Source organism: Rhinolophus sinicus, chromosome 3, assembly GCF_057876585.1.
Source record: "Rhinolophus sinicus isolate RSI-liver-muscle chromosome 3, RSI-T2T, whole genome shotgun sequence".
In the NCBI taxonomy this organism is placed as follows: domain Eukaryota; kingdom Metazoa; phylum Chordata; class Mammalia; order Chiroptera; family Rhinolophidae; genus Rhinolophus; species Rhinolophus sinicus.
Window position 1 is genome coordinate 52,235,691 of NC_142503.1, and position 24,791 is coordinate 52,260,481.

Here is a 24,791-nt window from a genome sequence, read left to right on the forward strand (position 1 = left end):
CAGTGGGCCAGGTTAGAGTACCACCAAGGGTGTCTGCTGTGACTTTTGACCCCCAAGGGGACCTCTAAAGCCCCAGGTCTGACACCTAGACCCATGGTATACAGAGTTCACATCAGAATGAGGCCATAAGATACAAAGGAAAACTTTGAAGAGTGGCTAAAAATAAATAACTTTCAGGTACATGCAGAGGCAGTGTTTAATTTTTTTGTGATTGAGCTGAATTTGTTAATTGAAATCCTGGAAACGTAACATGTACTTCTCAAAATTCTTTCCATCATTGTTATGCCTGAGACATGGTTTAACCTTTGGATGTACTCTGCTAATATAATTGCCTTGCTGTCTTTTAAAGGTGGCTTTTAATTGGGTCCCGGAACAGCAGCTGCAGTTGAGGTGCCGGTTGCAGTCTTTTAACAGATCGGGCCGGTTCAAGGGTTTCCTCTCCCTGGACTGGGCATCTGGGCTTGCATAATAGCCAGCAGCGACTGAAATGCCACCCCTTATAGGATTGCCCTTTAAGCCACGGATTTGTTATTTTATGAAGTTTCGACTTTTTGCCTCTCAAATTTAAATGGACCTTTATTGAATACAGTGCTAAACTCAATTCTTCCACTTCTCATGGCCTTTTCATTAGGTTATATCCCCCTAGTTCAGAGCATTTAGACCTCTGGCTGGACAAGAGGTTGAAGACTAAAGACCCAGGGTTCTGGGACTGCCTGTGGGGAAATGTAGTGGATTATTACAGGCGTGACTGAGGATTGAAGGCTCTTAACCATCACCCCCCTTTTTTGGTAAATTTGCTGAAAATTCTTATCTCCAGGGTTATGTCCTGAAGGTTGTTAATTTATTTGAGTATGTAAGTATCACACTGAATACACAGACGTTTGGGGGTGGGCTGGGAAGGTGGGACAATAGACTGAATCCTGTGTTTTTGCCTTTGGTTCTCCATCTCAGAGCAGTTCTGTGGGGTTGGTTCTTTCTGTTCCCAGGATGAAGTCCTGCGCAGGCCCAGTGAATTTTCTGATCATTGTCATAATAAAAAATTCAGTCCCATTTCTTCCCAGACAGTCTCAGTTTGGTCGTGAAGATATCCAGTCTCAAGTAGACTGGTTTAAAGGGCAACTTCTCCTGCCCCTGACTCACGTATTTGATTCAGTTGGTCAAATTACACACACACACACACACACACACACACACACACACACACACACACACAAAACCTGTTCCACAAAAACAGTAATAGCAACAACAAAACGATTTATTGAAATACATAAAAATTATAGATTAATTTATTTTTTAGAGGTGATAAACATTTTCTTAGATTTATTAAGTTTTTTATATTTCTTTGTTATCACCAATGCTGTTCTCAAGATTAAATTTCCTCTCTGTTGATACTATAACAACAGGCAATACATTTTTTTATATTGGTTTTATACCCCACCGTTTTGCTCAATGTTCTTATCCTAGTAGTTTTTAAATGAAGTTTCATACAGACAATTATATCATGTGAGAAAAATGATTTTTTCCTTGCTCTCTATTTCTATGCTTTTTTTCCCCCTTTATTTTTCAACGTTGCCCTCCAGATAGAATTGGTAAATAGAAGTGGTGATAATGGCTATCTTTTTCTTACTTTTGATTTTAGAGGGGTTGCTTGTAACAAATAGTTCACCATTAGGTAAAATGTTTGTAGTATGTTTTTGACAGATATACTTTATCAGGTTCAGCAATTTCACTTTGTAGGTTGCAAGGAATTCTAATCATGTGTTTGTGCAGAATTTCATCAAATACCTTTTCTACATCTAATGAGATGCTGCAGGTTGATGCTTACTGAGGAGTGTTAAAATGTAACCTATGGTATCTTTCAAATGCAGTCATTACCAACTAGACTGGAAGTGATATTACATTTTGAAATATGACTTACATAAGGATAATGCATTTTGTAAACATATACCCTTTGTAGGGAAATACCGTCTTATTATGATGTCATGCTTGAAAAATAAAACTAAACTTTATTTGTTTGTTTTTCTCTCCAGTATTACTTTACCGTTCTTTTTGGCCACGAAGGTCAGAAACCACTGGAGCTGCGCTGTGAGGAGGAGCAGGATGGTAAAGAGTGGATGGAAGCTATTCACCAAGCCAGGTATGGGCTCAAATCCTCCGTGTGACACTGGCTTGTCTGGGGCTTGCATTGGGGGTGTCACTATTGGTGGTAGTTTTAGAAGAACTTGCAATTCCAAGATGAGTTTCTCCTTGATACCTCCTCATTAGTCATGTGTGAGATGATTCTTTGAACTTTCTGTGGCTATTTTCCAGCTAAAGATGAAAGGTAATAGATAAAACAATAAATATGATATTAGGTCACTTTTGTGGATTTGTTCCTGTGTGCCAGGCACTGTCTATGTGCTTCTCAGTTAAGGAATTTGTTAAATATATTGATTCACTTATCCTTTCAACAATCTCCGAGAGGGGTATCATAATTACCCCTTCTTTTACAGAGGAAACTGAGTCCTGGTAGTGTAGTTTGCTTACCTGAGGTCACACAGCTAGAAAGTGGGAAAGCTGGGATATGGACTCAGCAGAGCCCACATCTGTAAACCCTAACCTGTGCAGCATGGTTATAAGGAAGGTGACGTTGGCTTCTATGTAGGGAAATAGAAGACTGTGATTTTGCTTCCTCCTAAGAAATACCAGGAAGGTGGAAAGGAACATACTAGGCCTCGAAAGTGAATGAGAAATCCAAAAGAGATGCAGGCAGAACTCTCCTCTTTATTTTTCATATTTGATTCCAAAGTCCTGTCCATGTTTGCTTCAAATGGCTCCCATGCTCACTGCTTTTTACCTGTCCCCTCCCTAATCCAGGTTCTTGTCACTTCACAGCTCCCCACTCATATGCCTAGTGTTTTAGTGGCAAGACTCAATCTGGGACACATTTTCTTTTTCTACACCTGACACGCCTTCCTTTCTAAATATCCATTCATGTTTCTACCACCCCTTTCTGGAATTTTCCCCAAGTCAGCCCTCAATGGCCCTCCTTTCCAAAGTGCTGTAGCACATGCATCACTATATGTGGAATATTTAGCAATGTAGTACCATTTAGGCCATTTTTTACATATTTCACGTGTGTGATTTCTGCTTCCTGAGCTGCGCCTTGAGAATGAGGACGAAGGTGATCAGGAAATATTTTCAGATGGATTATAAAGAGAAGGAGAGTGTTCTGAGAGGAGAATGTTCTGAGTGAGTTTAGACTGTTCCTTTGAACCCCTGAGACTTTTTCTCTGAAGGCCTCCTTCCCTCCCCTCCTCAGCCCTCCCCTCTTTCTTCAACTACTTTTTATTGACTGCCTCCTCTGTGGCAGGCAGCACACTGACTGCTTCACATACTTGTCGTTTTTCATCCCTCACAAGTACCCAGGAAGGTATTATTAACCCCATTTTACAGGTGAGAAAACAAAGGTTCACGACAATTAAGCAGACTGGCCAAAATCTAACACAGATTTGTTTAGCTGCAGAGCTGGGATTCAAACCAGCGTCAGTCTGACTCTAGAGCCTTTAACCAGTGTTCTGTATTGCACCTCTCTTTGTTGTTTTCTCTTTTTCTCTTCAGTTCCTCCCTCTTCATTTCTTTCTCTCTTCTTCCATTCAAAGATGAAAATGGATTGATGTGAGGTCAGGGTGAGAGTAGAAGATGTTCTTTTCAACATATCTCAGTTCCTTTACTTTCCTACCCTCCAAAATATTTCTCAGGGATGCACGGGGTTGGTGAGCAAATGCTGCTCTCCAAGCAGGCCCTGGGGGCAGCCTGCTGACTTTATGACCCAGGCACAGTGTTCAGCCGCCTTTGTTCTCAGGGGATCTGTCTGAGGCTTTTGCTCCAGATTAGGACTAATGTGGAATGACTTGCTATAGAAAGAAGGTCATGTCTTCAAAGGTGAATAAAGTATCAGGTTGACAAGAGAAGAGCCCTTGGGTCATTTCCAGACATGATCTTTGTCACCACTTCTATTCCTTTCTACCTGGGAGTTAAAGTAAATGATTTAAAGCGTGTATTTGCCCATCTTTTTCATTTCACAAAAGGCAGGTACCGTTAGTAGCCTAAATGCCTTTATAGTTGCCAAATATCATGGTGAACCAAATACAGAGTATGAATGACTTTAAAAATGGTTAGATTTCAAGTAACAGATGTTTTTCTATAGCGTGAAAACTTTGTTATGTATATGGAAGTGAGTCAGTAACTATGGTATTGATTGACATATGATCAAAACCAGGGCATGTGTGATCTTGTCAGGAAACATAGATTTTAGAAATCACTTGAGTGGCTTAGGTGATGGAATGGTAAAAATTCTCTTTTGGATTTGAAGATTTGGTTAATAATTGATCTTTTTTCCTGATGTCCTTGACTTTTGGGTCCATTAGGTTTGTTTTTCCTTTGACTGGAAGCCCAGGACTGGTTTCTTTGATGATTTCCTTTTAATCTCTCTGCTTTATACCTGAGTTTTTATATTTGACTTTTTTTGCATTGAGATGCTTCTTAAATTTTTGTTTTTTTAAATCAGGGCAGATAATTACTTTTTCATTTAAGTTTCATTAAGTTGAGTTTTTTGTGTAAACTTGGATCTTTGAAATTCATCCTGACTTTGTTCAGACATGAGCAGAGCCAGAAAGTTAATGAAGCTGATTCAGAGAAAGAATTTGTCAGGCAGTTTTGCTTGGCATTATGCTAATTAAAACAGCTGGTTGGTTGACTAAACATTTCACCTTTAGAGGACAGTCTGATGGCATTAATTTGGTATTGCTGTCTTTCTAATAGAAAATGCTCAATAATTATGGTTTTATTGATCCCTCTTTATAAAACTCTGAGCTTTTGATTAACTAATGACTATTTTAGCCTGAGACGGGTTCTTTTCTGAGCTACAAACCTCCTGCAGATACTACATAGAAAAAGGCCTGCTCAGAATCCGTCTCTGTCACTGCTGTTTTCCTGGGCTGGCTTCTCAGTCCCAGCCTGGATGTGCTGTCTTTCTGTGTCATGAAAATCACATTCTTGCTGCTGAAAAGACAGTATCTACAGCGCTTTGTCTCCCGTGTTTCATCTACTGGAACACTGACCAAGTGAAGGCTTGGCAGTTAGAAGGCAGTCATGGCCTGAAATCGGATCCAGGCGTACCTCTTCCAAGGCCCTTCCCATCTGGCCTAAGCATAAGGCCCGAAGGACCTGGTCTGTGACAGTTGGGGAGAGAGGATGGGAAGAGAGGTGGAAGGTATCCCAGAGATGTAGCGGGTAGACTTTAAAGGACTTTGTCATCACCTGGATGTAGGCAATATTAGACCAGGGGCGCATCTAACACACCTCTCAGGTCCCTTGCTTGAATGTTGCACTCACTGGGAGGCGTGGAGGAGAAATGATGAATGAGAGCAGGGCTGTGGGGCAAAGGTGATGAGTGCTGGCCAGGAAGGGCTTCTGCAGGCAGTTGGAGGGTATGATCACCTGGAAGGGGCAGTGAGAGCCATGGAGCACTGATGGACCCCCCTGCTATGGAAGGTCTGAGAGAATGAGTGTTGGGGCCGCTAGAGAACTAAGGTGTGTCCTGAGGGCACAGCTGCTTTGGGTTCAGGTCGGGGGAGGGCTGTGAAAAGTTGCAGACATAGAAGATATTGCGCCTTGTACAGCATAGCATGGAAATGTGCATAGCTTTCCCCCCTGCAAAGGTATTGGTTGTGCTTCCAGTGTTTAAGACACTCCCACTATCTTTTTCCTGCTTTCCAATTTCTCCAGTTGACACTCTGCTCAAACCCCCACCTTGATTCTCTTTCCTCCCTGCAATGTGTGCCTGTGGCAGGTGGATGTTGGCCGTGCCTCCATGGGGAGAGCGTTCACAAGGGAACAAGGAATTGGGCGTGCACTTCCATTCCATAATGCTCATGTCAGATTGGTGTGGCAAGGGCTTGACGTAGCCCTTTCCTGCACCCTGTCAGTCTAGAACGTGGTGAGCAGGGACTTAATCCTCCAGTTAAGTCTTTCAATTAAGCCTTGTCCACTAAAGAAAGCTTCTCTTGTTTTCTTGTCCCCTAAAGAAAGCTCTAATCCAGCCTCTTGGATTTGTTTTTATCTGTAGACCTTGTGATTGCATGTGCCAGAGGCAGCTGTTGTTCATCTCTCTCTCTTTCTCTCTGTCTCTGTCTCTGTCTCTGTCTGTCTCTATCTCTATCTATCTCTGTCTCTTCCTGCATGCGTGCACACACTGTAATTGTACCCACAGTAATTGTACCAAACACCTAACGCTTGCAATCTTGTTGCTTTTACTTGGATAGAGACTAAACTTAGAGCAAAGTGTATAGTATAAAATCTGCCCACCACTAAAAGCCGCTGTGTGTGTCATATCATCCCCATAAAATCAACACTTCACGGAATGTGCATGGAGGAATTCCTCACAATCAGAAAAGAGTGATTACATAGAAAGGCTGAAAATGCTTTGTATCTCACAGCTAAACCACAGGCCTAGAAAATCAGAAACAGGCAGTGAGACAGCCTAAAGCAACCCTGAAGCTACATTTTGTATTCTTCTTGTAACAGTAAGACTGTCACTACTATAAAGCTGAAAGGGTGGATTTTGTTGAGATATTATTTTACTAAGAACTTCTGCTAGGACTTTGCCTTCAGATTTACCACAATGAAAGAGAATTCTTGCCTTAGAGCCTGCACAGTACAACATGAAAGAAAAGGGTACTGTTTGTGTGAACTATGAAGTATTTTACTTGGTTGGATGCTAAAACTTGTTTTCTGTAGGGAAACGTTGGGCTTGAATTTTCTTATTTCCAGCCTTTTGTTTACTTTTACCTGTTAGTTACCTTCCCTGTTCCTCAGTGTTTCCACTTCAAATGTTCCTCCTCCTCCTGACGCATCCAGCTTACACTGCAGTACAACCTCGTATCCACATTCACAGAGCAGGTACTCTGTCCTCCCCTGCACACTGGCTCACCTGCAGGGGCGGGGGGCATCCTCATGGGCTGTTTGCCACCCCCAGGAGGACCATCTCTGGTTCACAATGAATCTCTACCCTGAGTCTCTTCGCATCGATTTTCTTGTTCCATTAGTTGTTTCATTTTTCTCTTATAGCTCCAGTCTGCTTACTCTCCTCCCCCAACCTTGGCTTTTCCCCTGCATCCTTAGGTTCTCCTTAAGTCTCTCCCACCTTAAAAACAAAACAATTGAAAATTCTCCTTTCGCCCTGATCCTTCCTCTCGGTGCTGTTCTCTCTTGGAGAAATGGTTTGGTTGTTCTCCCTCTGTTCACAGCCCCTGCTGTCTTTTCAGCCCTTTGTGGTGGGTTTCAGTCCCTACCCCACTGAGACTGTTATCACCTGGGTCAGCAATGACTTCCAAAGCTTCTTCATATATCACTTCACCTTTCCATTTATAGTTAATACTTCCTTATTTTTGAATTGCAAGTAATTCATAAACACAAGCTCTCTAAAAAAGAAAAGTCCAACAATATTTTATAGGGTAAAAAGTTATGGTCTCCATTCATATCCACCCCATCTTCCCCCCCATTCCCCAAGCCCCCCTGTTTCCTCAAAGGTATTTATAGGTAATAATCTGGTATTTAGTTTTTCTATACATTTGAATATGGATGGATAAATAGATAATATAATTACATACTCTTTATTTACTATTCACCTTATTCTCAACTTTTCTTTTTACATTAATTTTGAAGTCTGTTTCTTAAATAGGCGTATCAGTGTATAGAGACCTACATCTTTCCTTTCCTTTTCCTTTTGCTTCTATGATGTCACTCACTCCTGATTCTCCTACTACTTTGATAATTTTTTTTCATCCTCTTTCACAGCTCCTCTGTTCTGTCCCTTTCTTTAATGTTGCTGCTCAGCAGAGCTCCGCTGTGGGGTCTCTTCTCTTCTCACTGCCACCGAGTCCCAAGGCTTCCACCACGTGGAAAGTCACCCTTTCTCCACGCTTTTGCGCTGCTGGGTACGGTGCTCCATGCACCATGTGCGCTTCGTTTAATGGTCACAACAGCTCGTGAAGTAGGTGGTACTATTCCTATTGAGTGTGAGGTTTTAGGTAAAATAACCCCTGAAGGCCACCAATCTAGTAAGTGGCAGAGCTAGAATTCAAATCCAGGTCAGGCCTCTGCACTTAACCACCAAGATATAGTGCCTTCCGTACAGGAGAAGCTGACAAATATGCAAATATGCATTTTTCTCTATTGAACTACCCATTTTTCATGTCCCCCTGGGTGCTCAGAGTTACATGATACTAAGAAAATCCAAAACCAAACTCATGCTTTTCTCCAAGTGGCTTCTTGTCCCCTTCTTCCTGCCTAGGGAATAGTTTCCCCATACACTCAGTCATGCAGGCCAGCAGATGTCATCCTGTACCCTCCGTCCTCACTGCTCACATCCAGTCAGCCGCCACTGGTGGATTCATCCCCTGGACTAGCAGTTAGTCGCCGTTCCTCTCTGTGTCGACCGGGTGGGCTATTGCTCAGCCCCCACACCTGTTTCTCTTCCAAGTTTGCCTACTCCTTCCTTCCTGGGATGCAATGTTAAGAACAGGGAGTTTTAGTCTTTATATTCGATTCCTCTTTTTAATCTCTCCTAACAGAGATGCTTACATTTTCATTCGTTGTAAAGGGGGCAGCTTAGGAGAGGAGAGCCTGGCCATAGAGAGAGAGGAGATTAGCGGGGGTGAGACAGTGTTAGAACCTCACGTGAATGTGATGCCTAAAAAGCACTGATCATCGTCATACCCCTGTGCTGTGAGCGGGACGGAGCTCTGAGAGTAGCAGTCTCACACATTTGTGTCGTTCCACAGTGCCAGATTTTATTAGACTGCATTCTACTGACTCGGTTTACCACAGGCATTAACCAAGGCTTCAGCCAGAGGATAGTCTTCAATAGTTGAGATAGAGTGGTTTCGCACAAGAGGGTCACATAGGTTTGCAAGCAGTAGGGTTAGGCAAGGTAAACAGAGTCTTACGAAGGAAAGATGCGTGAGTCCGATGTGCAGTGAGCGTCCCTTTGGCGCTGGGGTGCGAAGTGTCAGGCATCAGGCTGGGCAGGTGAGACGGTCAGGAGGTGAGGCGTCAAGGGCTCTGCCTGGGATGAGTGCAGCTGCGGCTCACAGCTCGGCAGTGGAGCCCTGAGCGAGGAGCCATCAGAGAGCTCTGATTTTATGCTCAAGACTGGGTGTGGTGCCCCCATCTGCAGTCCGATGAGGTCGTCATATGGTCACACTCCCCGTGCGTCTGGAGCTATCTGGTTAGGGCATTCACTGGGTGCCCCATTCAGGGGATGCTCTGGCATGACTGCCATAGCTCTCGGAATCATTAGAGTCCACTATGTGTTCATAATTAATGCTGTAGACACCCTGATATGAGGAATGATGATTTTTAAGAGTTTTCTCCGTAAAATGGAGCATAATCCTGGAGCTAGTAGCAGTTTTTCTTTAGTTACCTGTTATATGACTTTTCAGTTTGGGTTTTTCTATTATATATATAGATATATATATATAGATCTATATATTCTATATATCTATATCTATGTCTGTCTCTCTCTCTCTCTCTCTCTCTCTCGATATATATATGGTCTTTAGTAAGCATGTCTTCAATCAAAGCAACTAGGATGAGTTTCTAGCCTGTACAATAATTCTTTGCTCAACTCATAATTTTTACCCTTCTTTCAAAATAATTAAGGCATATGTTTTTATACAGTGCCTTTTCTCTGGACTCTTTAGGACTTTATTTGAATGTTTCCATTTCTCCTGTATGGAATAGTGGTGATTTGGTTTTGATTATAAACATTACACACATACACACACACACACACACACACACACACACACGAGTAGATACCTCAAACTTGCCATCTGTTGGTGCTCAACAGATGTGTTGGCTTTCATCATGTTGATTTATATGGCTTAATTTTATTATTTCCCTTGGCAGTGAGAAACCATTTTTCCCTCCTGGTGAACATTAAACTGAAAAACAAACAGAACAGAAATAATGAACAGATTAGGCAAAACTTAAAAATCTTAAACTTGAGTATTATCTAGCAACTGGAAAATTTAACCAGATAAAACATATATTGAAAATATAGAATAGAAATACCAATGCTCTGAAAATTCTTACATTAAAGGGAAGCCATACTTGCATGTTCAGTTGATTTGACACAGTCCTAGAGAAGACATTTATTTACTAATGGGATACATAAAGAAAGCTTTGTGATATAAAGGTGAGAGAATATTCCAGTAAGAGTAGTAATCTAAGAAGACCCAAGGAAATAAATTGAATAACTTCAAAATTATGAGAAATGAAAATTACTATGTGAAGAAAAATAAACCATGCAAAATAAATCATATTAGATGACTTTTCTTTTTTTCTTTTTTTTTCATTTGATACGACTTTTCATTGGAATGACTATATTGTGCCGGGCCCCATGTCAGGTGCTGGACCAATCTTTAACATTTTGCCTGGATTATTCTGGAGTCTCCGATGGTTTCTCTTACTCGAACCCCCATTTTTATCTATTTTTATCTTTTCTCATCACAGCAGTTAGTGTGCTCCTATTAAAAAGTCAGAACTTGCTAGCCTCTCAGATCAAAGCTCGGCATCTTATGCAGGGTGAAAACCTGAGACTTTATACTGATCTTACAGAGCCCTTCATGTTTTGGACTCCTGTTCCCTTTTCTACTATTATCATTATTTATTCCCTATTCATAAACTTCTAAACATTTACCTTCTTTGCTCTAAATTAAACTTCTGTTAATTCTGAAAACTAAAAAACAACAAGAGGCATGTACATCATAGTTATACAAATACTATGTACCAAAGTATCAAGATTGGTGTTTAGTTCTATGAAGAATGAAGGGTGTTCATATGCAGTTGAATATTTGCTCCTTCAAAGAGAATCTCAGATGTGTTAACTTCTAAGTCCTTTTAGCTTCCTTGGCTTCATCTGGCTTGTAGTCTTGCATTCCATGTCATACTATGTCTGTGTTTTCTGTTTTGTTTGGTTGGAAAACCTCCTCATAATTTTTCTCCTGTAGTATGTGTGGAGGTTAGTAAACTGTTTTTGTTTGGAACTGGCCCTTGATCAGTTGATTGGTTGCCTGGGGTAGAAATTGAAGTTAAAAATATTTTTCCTTCACTTCTCTGTTGTCATCTAGCATCCCAGGTTACTGATTGAGAAGTATGTCAGCTTGATTCTCACTTTCTTTTGGTAATCGGTGGTTGTTCTTTGGAAGCTTTTATGGTTTTGCTCATCTTTAGAGCTCTGATATTTTTACCAGGATCTGTCAGGGTATAAAATGTTTTCATTTATCCTATATGGCATGTAGATTATCTTTTCTATTTGAATTGTGCCATGATCAGTTCAGGAAAAGTTTCTTTCATTTCTTGATTATTTCTTCCTCATCATAGCCTATGGTTTTTGTTGTTGTTCTTTTTTCCCCTTCTGAAAAAAGATAGATATTAGACCTCTTGGATCTATACTCCATGTTGCTCAATTTTTCTTTCATGTTTCCAATCTCTTTGCATTTTTGTTCACTGTTCTGTTTCTCTCCAATCACATAGGTTAGTTTTTCAGTCATGTCTGGTTTATTGATTAGCACAGTCATTGACCTGTAAAATTTTAATAATCATGTTTTTCGTTGTTGTTGCCAAGAACTCTTCTTTTTATCTGATGACTTCTTTTCTGTCGATGTCCCTTTTTGCCTTATGTCTCTGATGTCCTCCTATATCTCTGAAGACAGTAAGGCTCTGTTGCCTGAATTAGCCTTGTATCCTCTAGTGTCTTTCTGTTTGTGCATTTGGGGCTGTATGTAGTATCTATTTCTCGTTAGCAATTTAATCCACAGTGCTTAAAACAATAAACAATTTATTGTCTCCCCACAGTTTCTATGAATCAGGAATCAAGGGCTAGTTGAGCTGGGTGCCTCTGTGGGAAGATCTCTCCCAAGGCAACAATCAAAGAGTTAGCCAGGTCTGCAGTCTTATCTGAAGGCTTAACTGGGGGAGGATCCACTTCCAAGTTCGCTTATGCGGTTGTTGGCTAGATTCACTTCCTTATCAGCTGTTGGACTGAGACCTCTGTCAGTTTCTGACTACGCGAACCTCTTCACAGAGCTGCTTACAACATAGCACTGGCTTTGCTCAGAGCAAACCAGCAAGACAGTAGCAAAAGAAGGCAAGCAAGAGGGAAGCTAGAATCTGGGATGAAAGTACCATCCCATCACTTTTGCTATAACTTTTGCCATATTCGATTCTTTAGAAGTGAGTTACATAGGTCCAGCTCACACTCAAGAGGAAGGGATGACATAAGGACAAGAATACTAACAGAAGGCAGGGGTCACTACAGGCTGTCGTAGGGGCTGCCTACTAAAAAGGGCTTTCTTATGGGGGGTTGCTTTTTTCAAGTGTCTAGTGGTCTTTGTTATAAATGAAGCACCTTGTGGGTTATTACAGGTAGCTGGCCTGGGTTGACTCTGTGACTGTGAATGTAAAGTCTGTGTCACATACGTAGGTTTCCTTTTCAGAGATGTGGGCAGATAGCAGGAAGGCAGGCTGGGACACCCCCTTGTATAATTCCAAACCCTTTAGTATGCAGGGGTGGAGCCTGTGATTTGCTACCAGCCACAAGTATATGGCAAACACGATGGGATAGTCCCTCCCTTGATTCAGTTACGTTATATGACAACAGAAAAGAGATTTTGCAGATGTAATTATGGTTCTAAGCCAGTTGATTCTGAATTAATTAAAAGGGAGATTTTTCTAGATGGGTCTGACTTAATCAAATGAAAGCCCTTAAAGAAGGACTGGGGCCTTCCCTGAAAAAGAAGCAAACTGCGTGAGTTCTATAGCTGTGAGGAAATGAAATTTTCCAACAGTCTGAATAAACTTGGAAGTGGGTTCTTCCCCACTCAAACCTCCAGATGAGAATGCACCTTGGCTGACACCTTGATTGCAGCCTTGAGAGACCCTGAGCTGAGGATCCAGCTAAACTGAGCCTAGACTCCTGACTCATGGAAACTATGAGATAATATGTGTTTTAAACCGCTAAGTTGGTGGTCATTTGTTACACAATAGAAAATTAATGCAGTGTATTTCCCTCCTAATCGTTCTCAGTACCTTTCACATTTTGGTTCTCCCTTGTGTCTACAGTGGATGCTTGGAGTAAAAAAGCTCTGTTCTCTGAATCCAGCTTCTTTGTTGGGAGCCTTCCTTGGAAAGGAGGCCCCTTTCTGCACAGAACATTGCTCGGGCTGCGATTTGAGGGCATATCACTGTTGCCAGTTGTGCCTTTTCTTTATTTTGTGTATTGGGAAGAGGAAGAGCGTAACTTCCAGATGTTCTGAAAGCACTTTAATGAAATGCCTAACGATCATCCCCTTGCCTACTCCTTTTCTTTATAGTTGTAAATTTTGAGCTTGAAGCTTCTCTGGCCTCTCTTGGTGGGAACCATGCTTATATGCAGTGTCTGCATATGTGTAGTTTCCTCTCATCTTCCCACCACTCTGATTCTACTTGGTTTTTCTCTTCATGGAATTTCATAAAACCTATGGTCTGTTGATACCGTATTTTCCTGTTTTATAATGCTGGTACGGTTTCATTCTTCACACAGAAAACAATTTTTATGGCATTTCAATGGTACCTGGGAATTGAAGGGAGCCTGATGTCAGCGATGAGTCTGTATGAACTCAGCCATACATCCTGAACCAGACTTTTTCTTTTCGTAAGAGAAAATAAAACATTGTTTTGCTACCTAATGCTGATCTAATATATTTATATTAAATTTGGCATATTTATTTTTTATTTTAATTAAAGTTTATTGGTGTGACAATTGTTAGTAAAGTTACATAGATTTCAGGTGTACAAGTCTGTAATACATCATCTATATATCACATTGTGTGTTCATCACCCAGAGTCAGTTCTTCTTCCATCACCATATATTTGATCCCCTTTACCCTCTTCTACCACCCCACCTCCCCCCTTACCCTCTGGTAACCACTAAACTATTGTCTGTGTCTGAGTTTTCGTTTCTTCATTTGTTTGTCTTGTTCTTTTGTTGTTTTCAGTTTTATATCCCACATATCAGTGAAATCATATGGTTCTTGACTTTTTCTGTCTGACTTATTTAGCTTAGTATAATACTCTCAAGATCCATCCATGCTGTCACAAATGGTCCTATTTCATCTTTTCGTATGGCTGAGTAGTATCCCATTGTGTATATATACCACAACTTCTTTATCCATTCATCCATCGAAGGACACTGGTTGTTTCCATGTCTTGGCCACCATAAATAAAACTGCAACGAACATTAGGCACACATATATCTTTACAGATAAATGATTTCAGATTTTTTGGGTAGGTATCCATTTTTAAATTGGATTGTTTGTCTTTGTATTGTTGTTGAGTTGAATGAGTTCCTTATAAATTTTGGATACTAGCCCTTTATCGGAGGTGTTGTTTGCAAAAATCTTCTTCCATTCGGTTGGTTGCCTCTTTATTTTGTTGATGGTTTCTTTTGCTATGTAGAAGCTTTTTAGTTTGATATAGTCCCATTCATTTATTTCAGCTTTGACTTACCTTGCCTTTGGGGTTAAATTCATAAAATGCTCTTTGAACCCAAGGTCCATAAGTTTAGTACCTATGTTTTCTTCTATGCATTTAATTGACTCAGATCTCATGTTTAGGTCTTTGATCCATTTTGAGTTAATTTTGGTACACGGTGACAGATAGCAATCTAATTTCATTTTTTTTTTTTTTGCACATGGCTTTCCAATTCTCCCAGCACCATTTATTGAAGAGGCTGTCTTTTCTCCATTGTATGTTTTTGGCTTCTTTTTCAAAAAATATCTGTCCATGTTTATATAGGTTTATTTCTGGTTTTGCAATTCTATCCCATTGGTCTGTGTGTCTGTTTTTCTGCCAATACCATGCTGTTTTGATTATTGTTGCCCTGTAGCACAAGCTGAAATTAGGGAGTGAAATACCTCCAACATTGTTCTTTTTCTTAGGATTGCTTTGGCTGCTCTGGGTCTTTTGTGGTTCCATACAAATCTGATGATTTTTTGTTCAATTTCTTTAAAAAATGTCTTACAGTTTTCAGTGTATAAGTCTTTCACATCCTTGGTTAAGTTTATTCCTAGGTATTTTATTCTTTTTGTTGTAATTGCAAAGGGAATTGTTGGTTTTTTTTTATTTCTTTTTCTGAGATTTCATTGTTAGTATATAGAAATGCAATGGACTTTTATACATTGATTTTATAATGGCAACTTTATTCATATATTGTTTCTAATAACTTTTTGGTGGAGTCTTTAGGGTTTTCTCTATATAGCATCATATCATGTACAAAAAGTGACAATTTAACTTCTTCATTCCCAATTCAGATCCTTTTTATTTCTTTCTCTTGCCTGATTGCTCTGGCTAGAACTTCCAATACTATGTGGAAAAGCATAGGTGATAGGGGACAGCCCTGTCGTGTTTTTTAACATGATTTTTCACCGTTATTTATGATATTAGCTGAGGGTTTGTCATATATGGTCTCTATTATGTTATTTCTTCTATACCCATTTTATTAAGTGTTTTAATCATAAAATGGATGTTGCATCTTGTCAAACACTTTTTCTGCATCTATTGATGTACATATGTACATGTAATATGATTTTATAATCATATGATTATATAATCATATAAAATCATAATCATGTGATTTTTTTTATAATCATATGATGTACATATGTACATATAATCATATGATGTATAATAATCATATGATTTTTGTCCTTTATTTTATGTGGTATATTACATTGATGGATTTGCGTATGTCGAACCATCCTTGTGCCCCTGGGATGAACCCCATTTGGTCGTGGTGTATAATCTTTGTAATGCATTGTTGCATTTGATTTGCTAGAATTTTGTTTAAGATTTTTGCTCTGTATTTGATTTGTATTTATCAGATATATTGGTATATAATTTTCTTTTTTTGTGTGTAATCCTTACCAGGTTTTGGTATCAGGATGATGTTGGCCTCATAAAATAAATTAGTGAGTATTATCTCTTCTTCAATTTTTTGGAAGAGTTTGAGTAGGACAGGTATTAGATCCTCTTTGAAGGTTTGGTAGAATTCACTAGTGAAGCCATCTGGTCCTGGACTTTTGCTTTTGGGAAGATTTTGGATGACTGATGCAATTTCCTTACTTGTGATCGGTCTATTTAGATTTTCCAATTCTTCGTGATTTAGCTGAGGAAGGCTATATGTTTCTAAGAACATGTCCATTCCTTCTAGGTTATTGAATTTGGTGACATATAATCCTTTATAGTATTCTTGGATGATCCCTTATATTTCTGTGGCATTGCCCTCTTTCATTTCCGATTATGTTTATTTGTGTCTTTTCTCCTTTTATCTTAGTGAGTCTAGCTAAGGGTGTATCAGTTTTATTAACCTTTACAAATCACCAGCTCTTTGTTGCATTAATTTTTTTCTGTTGTCTTTTTGTTCTCTATTTCATTTAGTTCTGCTCTGATTTTTATTATTTCCTTCCTTCTGCTAACTTTGGGTTTCATTTGTTCTCCTTTTTCTAGTACTTTAAGGTGTAATGTGATGCTATTTATCTGGGATTTTTCTTCTTACTTGAGATAGGCCTGTAATTATATAAATTTCCCTCTTAAAGTTGCTTTCAGTGCATCCCAAAAATTTTGGTAGGATGTATTTTCATTCTCAATTGTTTCTATATATTCTTTGATCTCTCCTCTTATTTCTTCTTTGACCCAGTCATTCTTCAGAAGTATGTTGTTTAATCTCCACATATTTGTGGTTTTTCCTGCTTTCTTTTTGCAGTTGATATCAATTTCAAAGCCTTGTGATCAGAGACTATGCTTGGAATGATTCCAATCTTCTTAAATTTGCTGAGGCTAGTTTTATGTCCCAACATATGGTCTATCCTTGAGAATGTTGCATGTACACTAGAAAAGAATGTATAGTCTGATGTTCTAGGATGAAATGCTCTATAAATGTCAATTATGTCCAGTTCATCTAATGTGTCATTTAGGGCTGCTATTTCATTATTTATTTTCTGTTTGGATGATCTATCCATAGCTGTCAATGATTTAGGTCCCCTACTATAATTTAGGTCCCCTACTATAATTGTGTTTTGGTCAATTTCTCCCTTTAGTTTTGTTAGTAGTTGCTTAGTATATTTCAATGCTCACTGATTGGGGACATAAATATTGATGACTATTATGTCTTCTTGTTGTACAGTCCCCTTTATCATTATGAAATGTTCATCTTTGTTTCTTGTTACCTTCTTTATCCTGAAGTTTGTCTCATCTGATATCAGTATGGTTGTACCTGCTTTTCTCTGATTACCATTTGCTTGGAGTGTCAGTTTCTACCCTTTCACTTTGCATCTATATTTGTCCTTGCAGCTGAGATGTGTCTCTTAGAGGCAGCATATGGTTGGGTTTAGTTGTTTGATCCAGTCTGCTACTCTTTGCCTTTTTATTGGTGAGTTCAGTCCCTTTACATTTAGGGTGATTATTGATATATGAGAATTTCCTATCATTCTATCTCTGGTTTTCTGATAGGATGGTGTCTCCAATTGTTTCTTAAATTTGTCATATTTCTAATGAAATCTATGAGAAAGAGCAGAATTTTTATTATACGACTATTTTTCTCATGCTCTGTTTCACTTCCTCCTTTAAAAGTTCCCCAAAGTATATTTCTATGAAGAGTATGCTTCTCCCTCCCCCCTTTTTTCCCACTTATACTTACACAGCCTTTCTTTCTACTCTCTTAGGTAATTTCTTAGAAAAAGTTACTTAAAGATTTTTCTGACACTATGTTTTTCCCCCCCCAACAAATAGCACACATGATGTAAGTGCTGAGGATGTTGAGATAATGGAACTAAAATTGTGATTTTTAGAATTGTCTTAATATAATTTTAGTTCCAAGTAGCACAAGCCTCTTTTGAATTAGTTTAGGTTAAAAGGAGGATTCATTAGATGGAAACTGCAATGTCTCACTGAAGTTAAGGGTAAAAATTATATTCAGATGTCACAAAGTTCTGGAACCAGAATCTAGAAAACTGACAGGAACCCAGGTAGTTATTACTTTTCTGTCTCAGACTTTTTGTCTCTTTTGTCCCTGTTTATCTGAATATCTGCTATTCTTTTCTCTCTCAGTAAACTCACGTGTTTCTTTGGCATGGGTGTGGTCAAATATGGTTGCCCAACAATGGCAATCTGAGTTTCCAAGCTCATATCATCTCAGTTCAAGCAAATAAGTCAGAGGCACAATCCAATTCCAAGGAGAAAGAATCTAATTGGTTTATCTTGGGCCAGTTATCTCTTTTTAATGTGGTCATGAGGGTAGGCTTTGTGGTGAAACATGGCTGCCAGGGCCTAAGTTCCCAAAAAAGAAGTAATTATGAAAGATTGGGCAGCTATCTTAAAACATGTCTGCTACAACATTCATATTTATGTCTAGTATGCTATTTCTCATTAGAGAGACAGTTTAGCTTATGGTTAAGAACATGGCCTTAGGGTCAGACAGACCTCGATTTGAATCCCAACCTTGCCTCTTACTAGCTGTGTGACCTCTGTGAGGAACAAATTCTTTCTCTGTACAATTGAGATGATAAAACCTATCCATTTGGGTTGCTGGGAGGATGAGATGAGAATACTCATATATATGGTACATCCTACACACTCAATAAATAGAAGCTATTGTTATTTCTATTATCATATCACTTGGGAAAGATTATGTGAATGGAGGAACATTTTACCACTCTGAATAGCACAAGAAAATCTGGAGATAAAAGTTTAGGTGCTACACAATAGCATAATCAATAAAAATCTAAGAGAGTTTGCTGTTACTACATTTGGTCAAAGAAATGGACACAGGTTAGACTGCTGGAGTTAGGGCCCAACAAATCTACACTTTTTTCCAGAATGAAATTTTTTGCTTCAGTTGGTTTTGGAAAGAAAGTACAAGGGTTGTCAATGGTCTCACAATTGGAAATAGAGCCAAGTAGGGCTGGTAGTTGTTGGTCCAATTATCATAGTTCTTTCCTGCCAGTGCCTGTTCTGATGGTCACTGCATTTAGTCTGCTTGGTGGCAAGTCTGTTCTGATTGGCTAGTGCCTTAACTAGTGAAATATTTTGAATATCATCCATGGAAGCCAAAGATGTGCCATCAATTCAAAGACTTCAGTTTTTTTGTTAAAAGAACATGTACTGTTTTGACTTCAGTTTCTTTGGTAAAAGAAGATTTACTATTTTCTTTGTAAAACTGTAGATTTCCTTTGCACTTTTCTCACTTGTGTGATAAAATTATGGGTGGTAGCCGTTATTAAATGAACTCTTAGTAAAAAAATATGTAAAAGTATGATTCAAATTCTATATAGTTAAAAGTTGCCAAATGTAAGCCAAAAGTTAATTTTTACATAGAGTTAGCCAAACAAGCTATGTTTATGGCTTCTTTAAAAATGTAGCGTGTGCTTTTCTATATGGAATTGTAGTAAAACAATATCTCAATGACTAACTGTAATTTTCTCTCAAGTTATGCAGACATTTTGATTGAGAGGGAAGTATTAATGCAGAAGTACATTCATCTAATTCAGATCGTAGAGACAGAAAAAATTGCAGCTAACCAACTGCGGCATCAACTTGAAGATCAAGATACAGAAATCGAAAGGCTTAAATCAGAGGTATTTCCCATTTGGTGAATTCTTTCTCATTGTTTCATGTTTCTTGTCATGTTGTCATGATTACATATCAAGGCAAAATTTTTATCCCAAACTTAGTTCCTCTTCCATCAACACATATATGGTCAGGCTAGTGATCTGTATTAGAAATGAATCTAATGTCTATGTTAGGATTAGGTAAATATACTTCAATAAAATATCAGGATTATTGGCTATTTTTGAATTATTTATGCCCCTGATGTCCTTCATTTGATCAGATATTCAAGAATTGTCTATAATATTTAACTGTTTCCAGACTGACTCTTGTAGTAATGATAATTCTGAGTCTGTCATAGATTCTGTTGAAGCCCAAATGACAATTAAGGAAAGGCCAAAAATGCATTTAGAATGACTACTTTTTCTGTATCTAAGGAGTCCAACCATCTCCCCTTTAGAATTTTGAAAAATACATTTGAGTTAAAGTATAAAACATTTGCTAGGGTGCATTTTTCCCTGAAGTTGGAATTCCTGTTTCCCTCCACTTTTCCCCCCCAACCCACCCAGTATGAGCTTCTTAGGCCCTGTACCCCCAATTAGTGAGATTGATGCCAAGTGAGAGCAGAAGGAGTCTGCAGCCATGGCAGTGTGCCTGGGTCCTCCCTTTCTCTGAGGTGCCCCTGTCCATATGCAGAAAGGTATATAAAAGTATATAAAAGTATATATATATGTAAAATGGTGTGATCAAAAATACAGTGAATGTTTAAATAAAAAAAATTATTGCAGTAAAAGACACATTGCTATTAATCCTCCTCAAAATACTCCCCCTTGTTTCGAATGCACTTATCCCATCATTCTTGCCACTATCTGAAGGAGTTCTGGAAGTCCTCTTTTATGAGTGTCTTTACTTCATCCTCCATCATGACAACACTCCATGTCACACGTCACTTCTGGTACGACAATTTCTGTCCTTATCCACCTTATTCACAGGGTCTGGCACCGTGCACTTCTGGCTCTTCCCCAAAGTCAAAATGACCATGAAAGATAAATGTGTTGAATTGATTCAGGACATTGAGACAGCCATGACAGTGCAACTAAAGACACTGTTGAAAGAAGACTTCCAGAACTGCTTCAGAAAGTGCAAAAATAATGGGATAAGTGTGATTGAAGTGAGGGGGAATAGTTTGAGGGGTATTAATGGCAATGTGTCTTTTACTGTAATAATTTTTTGAATGTAGAGTCACTGTATTTTGTGATCCCACTATAGATAGATAGATAGATAGATAGATAGATAGATAGATAGATAGATAGAAAGATAGATAGATACCTTTCCTTTTTGTACTGTCATTCCTCGTGGGAAGTGATTAATAACTAAAGAATTGAAGAGGAATGTAGAAATTGAGGGTTTTTTCCTCCCCCTTTCTGGCTAGCAGTGGCATTAGAATTTGCTTAGCTTGAAAGAGAAGAATAGGACGAATGAAGAAACTACTACTACTTGTATCCTTGTTGGCAGAAACAATTCAGCCTCCTCAGCCTTGATAACTTTCTTGTCACTTTCCTGTCATTCGATATTTTCTTTTCATTTCCTCATAGCTTCTCCTAAGACATACACTGTGCATCCTATGAGGAGTTTTCACCTCCTGCCGCCTGTGTACATCACCTCCAGTGTATAGAGCATGAGTAGAAGCTTGTTCCATCTTGGATCTGCTTGTTTCTCTAGTGATAATAAGTTGCAGGACGTGTTCACCATATCATTAGTGCTGTTAACTTCCCAATTCAACCCTGAAATCTGAGATAGTGAAAACAACAACAGAAAACGTAACAAACCTGCATTTTACATGACTATATCAGGCACTGTAATTTAAAACAAAATTATTGTGTTCTTTCTTTGCCACAGTAAGCTAGAGCAGATGCTGTCTACTCAGTGAAAGAGGTTGGCATTTACTCCATAAGAGAAACAGCATCAAGTGATGTTCTCCAGTATTTATTTGTGTGTGCTTATATCTGTCTCCACTATGTTCTATTCTAGTCTGAATACAGATTGCAGCTAAAAACTGTCAGTAGCAGGTATGTCTTGTGTAGTTGCTTGACAGGAGCCATAATTTTCTACTCCTTTTGTTTTCCCACTTCTCTGCCAGAAAATGGCAGATACATATATTTGGTATTGGGGTTAAAAATGTAAAGACATGCAGAGGGGGCAATTATGTTTCCTTAACTGTGTAAGAGTGTGCTTGTTAGTAAATCTGTATAGGTTCTTATGGTTGTAAGAGCCTACAATTGAGTGGTAATCCAGTGAATTTTATTGCTAAGGGCAGTTGAGAGGCCATCTGGTCTTGAGTTGCCCCTCACAGATCACAGAACTGAGCTGGAGATATAAAGAAATTCCAGGTTGTTTCAATTTTTTTTTTTTTTTTTTTAATCCTCCTTTTCCTTTTCTTGGCTCACTGAGACCAACGCAAGGCTCTGAAGTCCATTTGCAGTTACCATTTTCCCAGGGAGATCTGTGAGCCTGCTGTACTATGTGTACTTGGAAGGCCATTGGTTGATTATTCCTATGGGGGAAACAAGAGCTTTGAGCTGAGTGTCATTGCATTTGGAGACCACAGGGCATTATAGTTAGCTGCCTTCGGGCAAGATGATTGGCATGTTGCTCAGCTCCTGAGAAGGCCAGGGCCTGGTCATCACTCCCAGTCAGGGCCGAGTTTTGGGCTAACATTTCTTCTAACCCAAATCCCAGTTCTCACTTTCCACAGTCACTTTTTTTTTTTTTAAATAATTTATTTTTTAAATTTATTGGGTGACAATTGTTAGTAAAATTACATAGATTTCAGGTGTACAATTCTGTATTACATCGTCTATAAATCCCATTGTGTGTTCACCACCCAGAGTCAGTTCTCCTTCCATCACCATATATTTGATCCCCGTTATCCTCATCTCCCACTTCTTATAAGCACTTTTGTTAGTAACAAAACAAAACAGGCTTGGGGTGACGAAAGTCATTTTTTCCCTGCCTTGGCACCAAAGGCAGACAGAGTGTATAAAAAGTGAATGTTTCCTGAGGGTCTTGTAAGTGACCTTGTAAGGATAACTTCTAATGGGTTATGGCTATAATCCAGTATTTTCTAAACCATGAAATGGATTTATTTTGTGTTATATAGATTATTGCTCTTAATAAAACCAAGGAACGAATGCGGCCTTACCAAAGCAATCCAGAGGATGAGGATCCAGACATCAAGAAGATTAAAAAGGTAGGACGCTGGGTGTTTCTGGCTTTGGAGGAGCATGACAAGCAGTTGTCTTTTCTGTAATAATGTCTTTGCCTCCCTGTCCTGAGCTGAGAACAAGCTTGGTGTTTCTATTCTAATGACTCTAGACTTGCCAGATAGGGCTACTTCTCTAGAAAATTTTCAGCTTGAGATTTCTTTGCAGTTCTGGGAATCCCCTTTTGGACTCTGCAGGATGGATGCCAAAACTGCACGTTAAGATAACAGTGTTCTCCAGTTGGGTTAATTAGGTGCCGCTTTCATATTTTGGAGGAGTATTTTTTAAATTACATTTCAAAAATATTTCTTTTAGCCATAGTCTCTGGTGCTTATTTAATGAAAGTTTTTTTTAAAAAACATGTGAGAAGATTGAGTAAATCACTACATCTGCTCAGATTTCTGGTTTTGTATTGTTTCTTTCTTGTTTAACATCGACATAATCAGCAGTCCTTTCCATCTTACTGTTATTTATAACTGTACAACTTGTGCAATTAACCAGACACTGGCACTCAGTCTAGTCTACTGTGTTTGCTTTATGTCATCTGGGTTTTGAGTTCCATAATCTTAATTGTCCTGTGTAAAGCATTTACTCAACTTTGTTAACATTATGTGAAAAGCCTCACTGTTAAAGAACTTTCTTGGCTACACATCTTCGAATCTTAATTTGTTCTTAATTTTTTAACCCTGTGTTTTTTGTTTTTTTCTAAATAATTATCCCCCTTCAGTTGTAACAAAATTTTAACTAAATATTGCTCAGAATTTGAAACAGAAATGCTTCTTAGGACTAAGTTTCAATGTTTTCAGTTTCCAAGAAATAAAAAAGTAAAATAACATTACTGCTTTCTTAGAATTCAAAACTTTAAAAATTGAATTTGGTTTATGTTATTGTGTTACAAGATTAATGCTATTGTCTTTCTTTTAATATTATGCAGTTACATGTAAACAGAGGTATGAATCAAATACAATTTGCAGTCCAGTTGTAGAAATTGGTCTGTTAGGAAGTGAGTGAACCAGCTTTTGCTCAGCGGGCAACACCAATCTAAGTAAATAGAAAGGTTTTACTCATCACAAAATTCAATTAAGTTGAATTTTGGAAATACTTCTATTAAATAGAAAGATAATGCTAAATGCTTTTTACATTTTCTACCTTCCTATTTCTTCTTTCTTTTAGTTTTCAATTACAGTTGACATACAATATTATATTAATTTCAGGTGTACAATATAGTGATTAGACATTTATATAACTTACGAAGTGGTCATCCTGATAAATCTAGTACCCATCTGACACCATACATAGTAATCACAGTATTATTGACTGTATTCCTAATACTATACTTTACATCCCCATGACTATTTTTTAACAACCAATTTTTACTTTTTAATCCCTTCCCCTTTTACCCATCCCTAACCCCCCTCCCAGCTGGCAACCATCAAAATGTTCTCTGTATCTATGAGTGTGTTTCTGTTTTGTTTGGTTGTTTATTTTGTTCTTTAGATTCCACAAATAAATGAAATCACATTGCATCTGTCTTTCTCTCTCTGACATACTTCACTCAGCACGATACCCTTCAGGTCCATCCATGCCTCCGCAGATGGCAAGAACCCATTCCCTTCCATGGCTGAATAATATTCCATGTGCCACCTCCTCTTTATCCATTCATCCATCGACGGACACCTAGGCTGCTTCCACATCTTGGCCATTTTAAACAATGCTGCAAAGAACATATGGATACATAAGTCACCTCGAAGTAGTGTTTTGGGTTTCTTTGGATAAATACCGGAAGTGGGATTACTAGGTCCTTCTTTGCCTCTTGTTATATATAGCCTTTGTTTTAAA

General features: G+C 38.7%; 1 protein-coding gene across 8 annotated transcripts in view; it reads left to right on the forward strand.

Moving 5' to 3' along the window:
* The window catches only part of RASGRF2 (Ras protein specific guanine nucleotide releasing factor 2), a 223,405-nt gene that overhangs the window by 72,721 nt on the left and 125,893 nt on the right, over positions 1-24,791 (forward strand). For all 8 annotated transcript variants that reach the window (XM_074328781.2, XM_074328780.2, XM_074328774.2 and 5 more), the window contains exons 2-4: positions 2,031-2,137; positions 19,571-19,718; positions 22,850-22,939. In XM_074328781.2, coding sequence (XP_074184882.2) covers positions 2,031-2,137; positions 19,571-19,718; positions 22,850-22,939 — 345 coding nt within the window. The remainder of the gene's footprint in view (positions 1-2,030; positions 2,138-19,570; positions 19,719-22,849; positions 22,940-24,791) is intronic.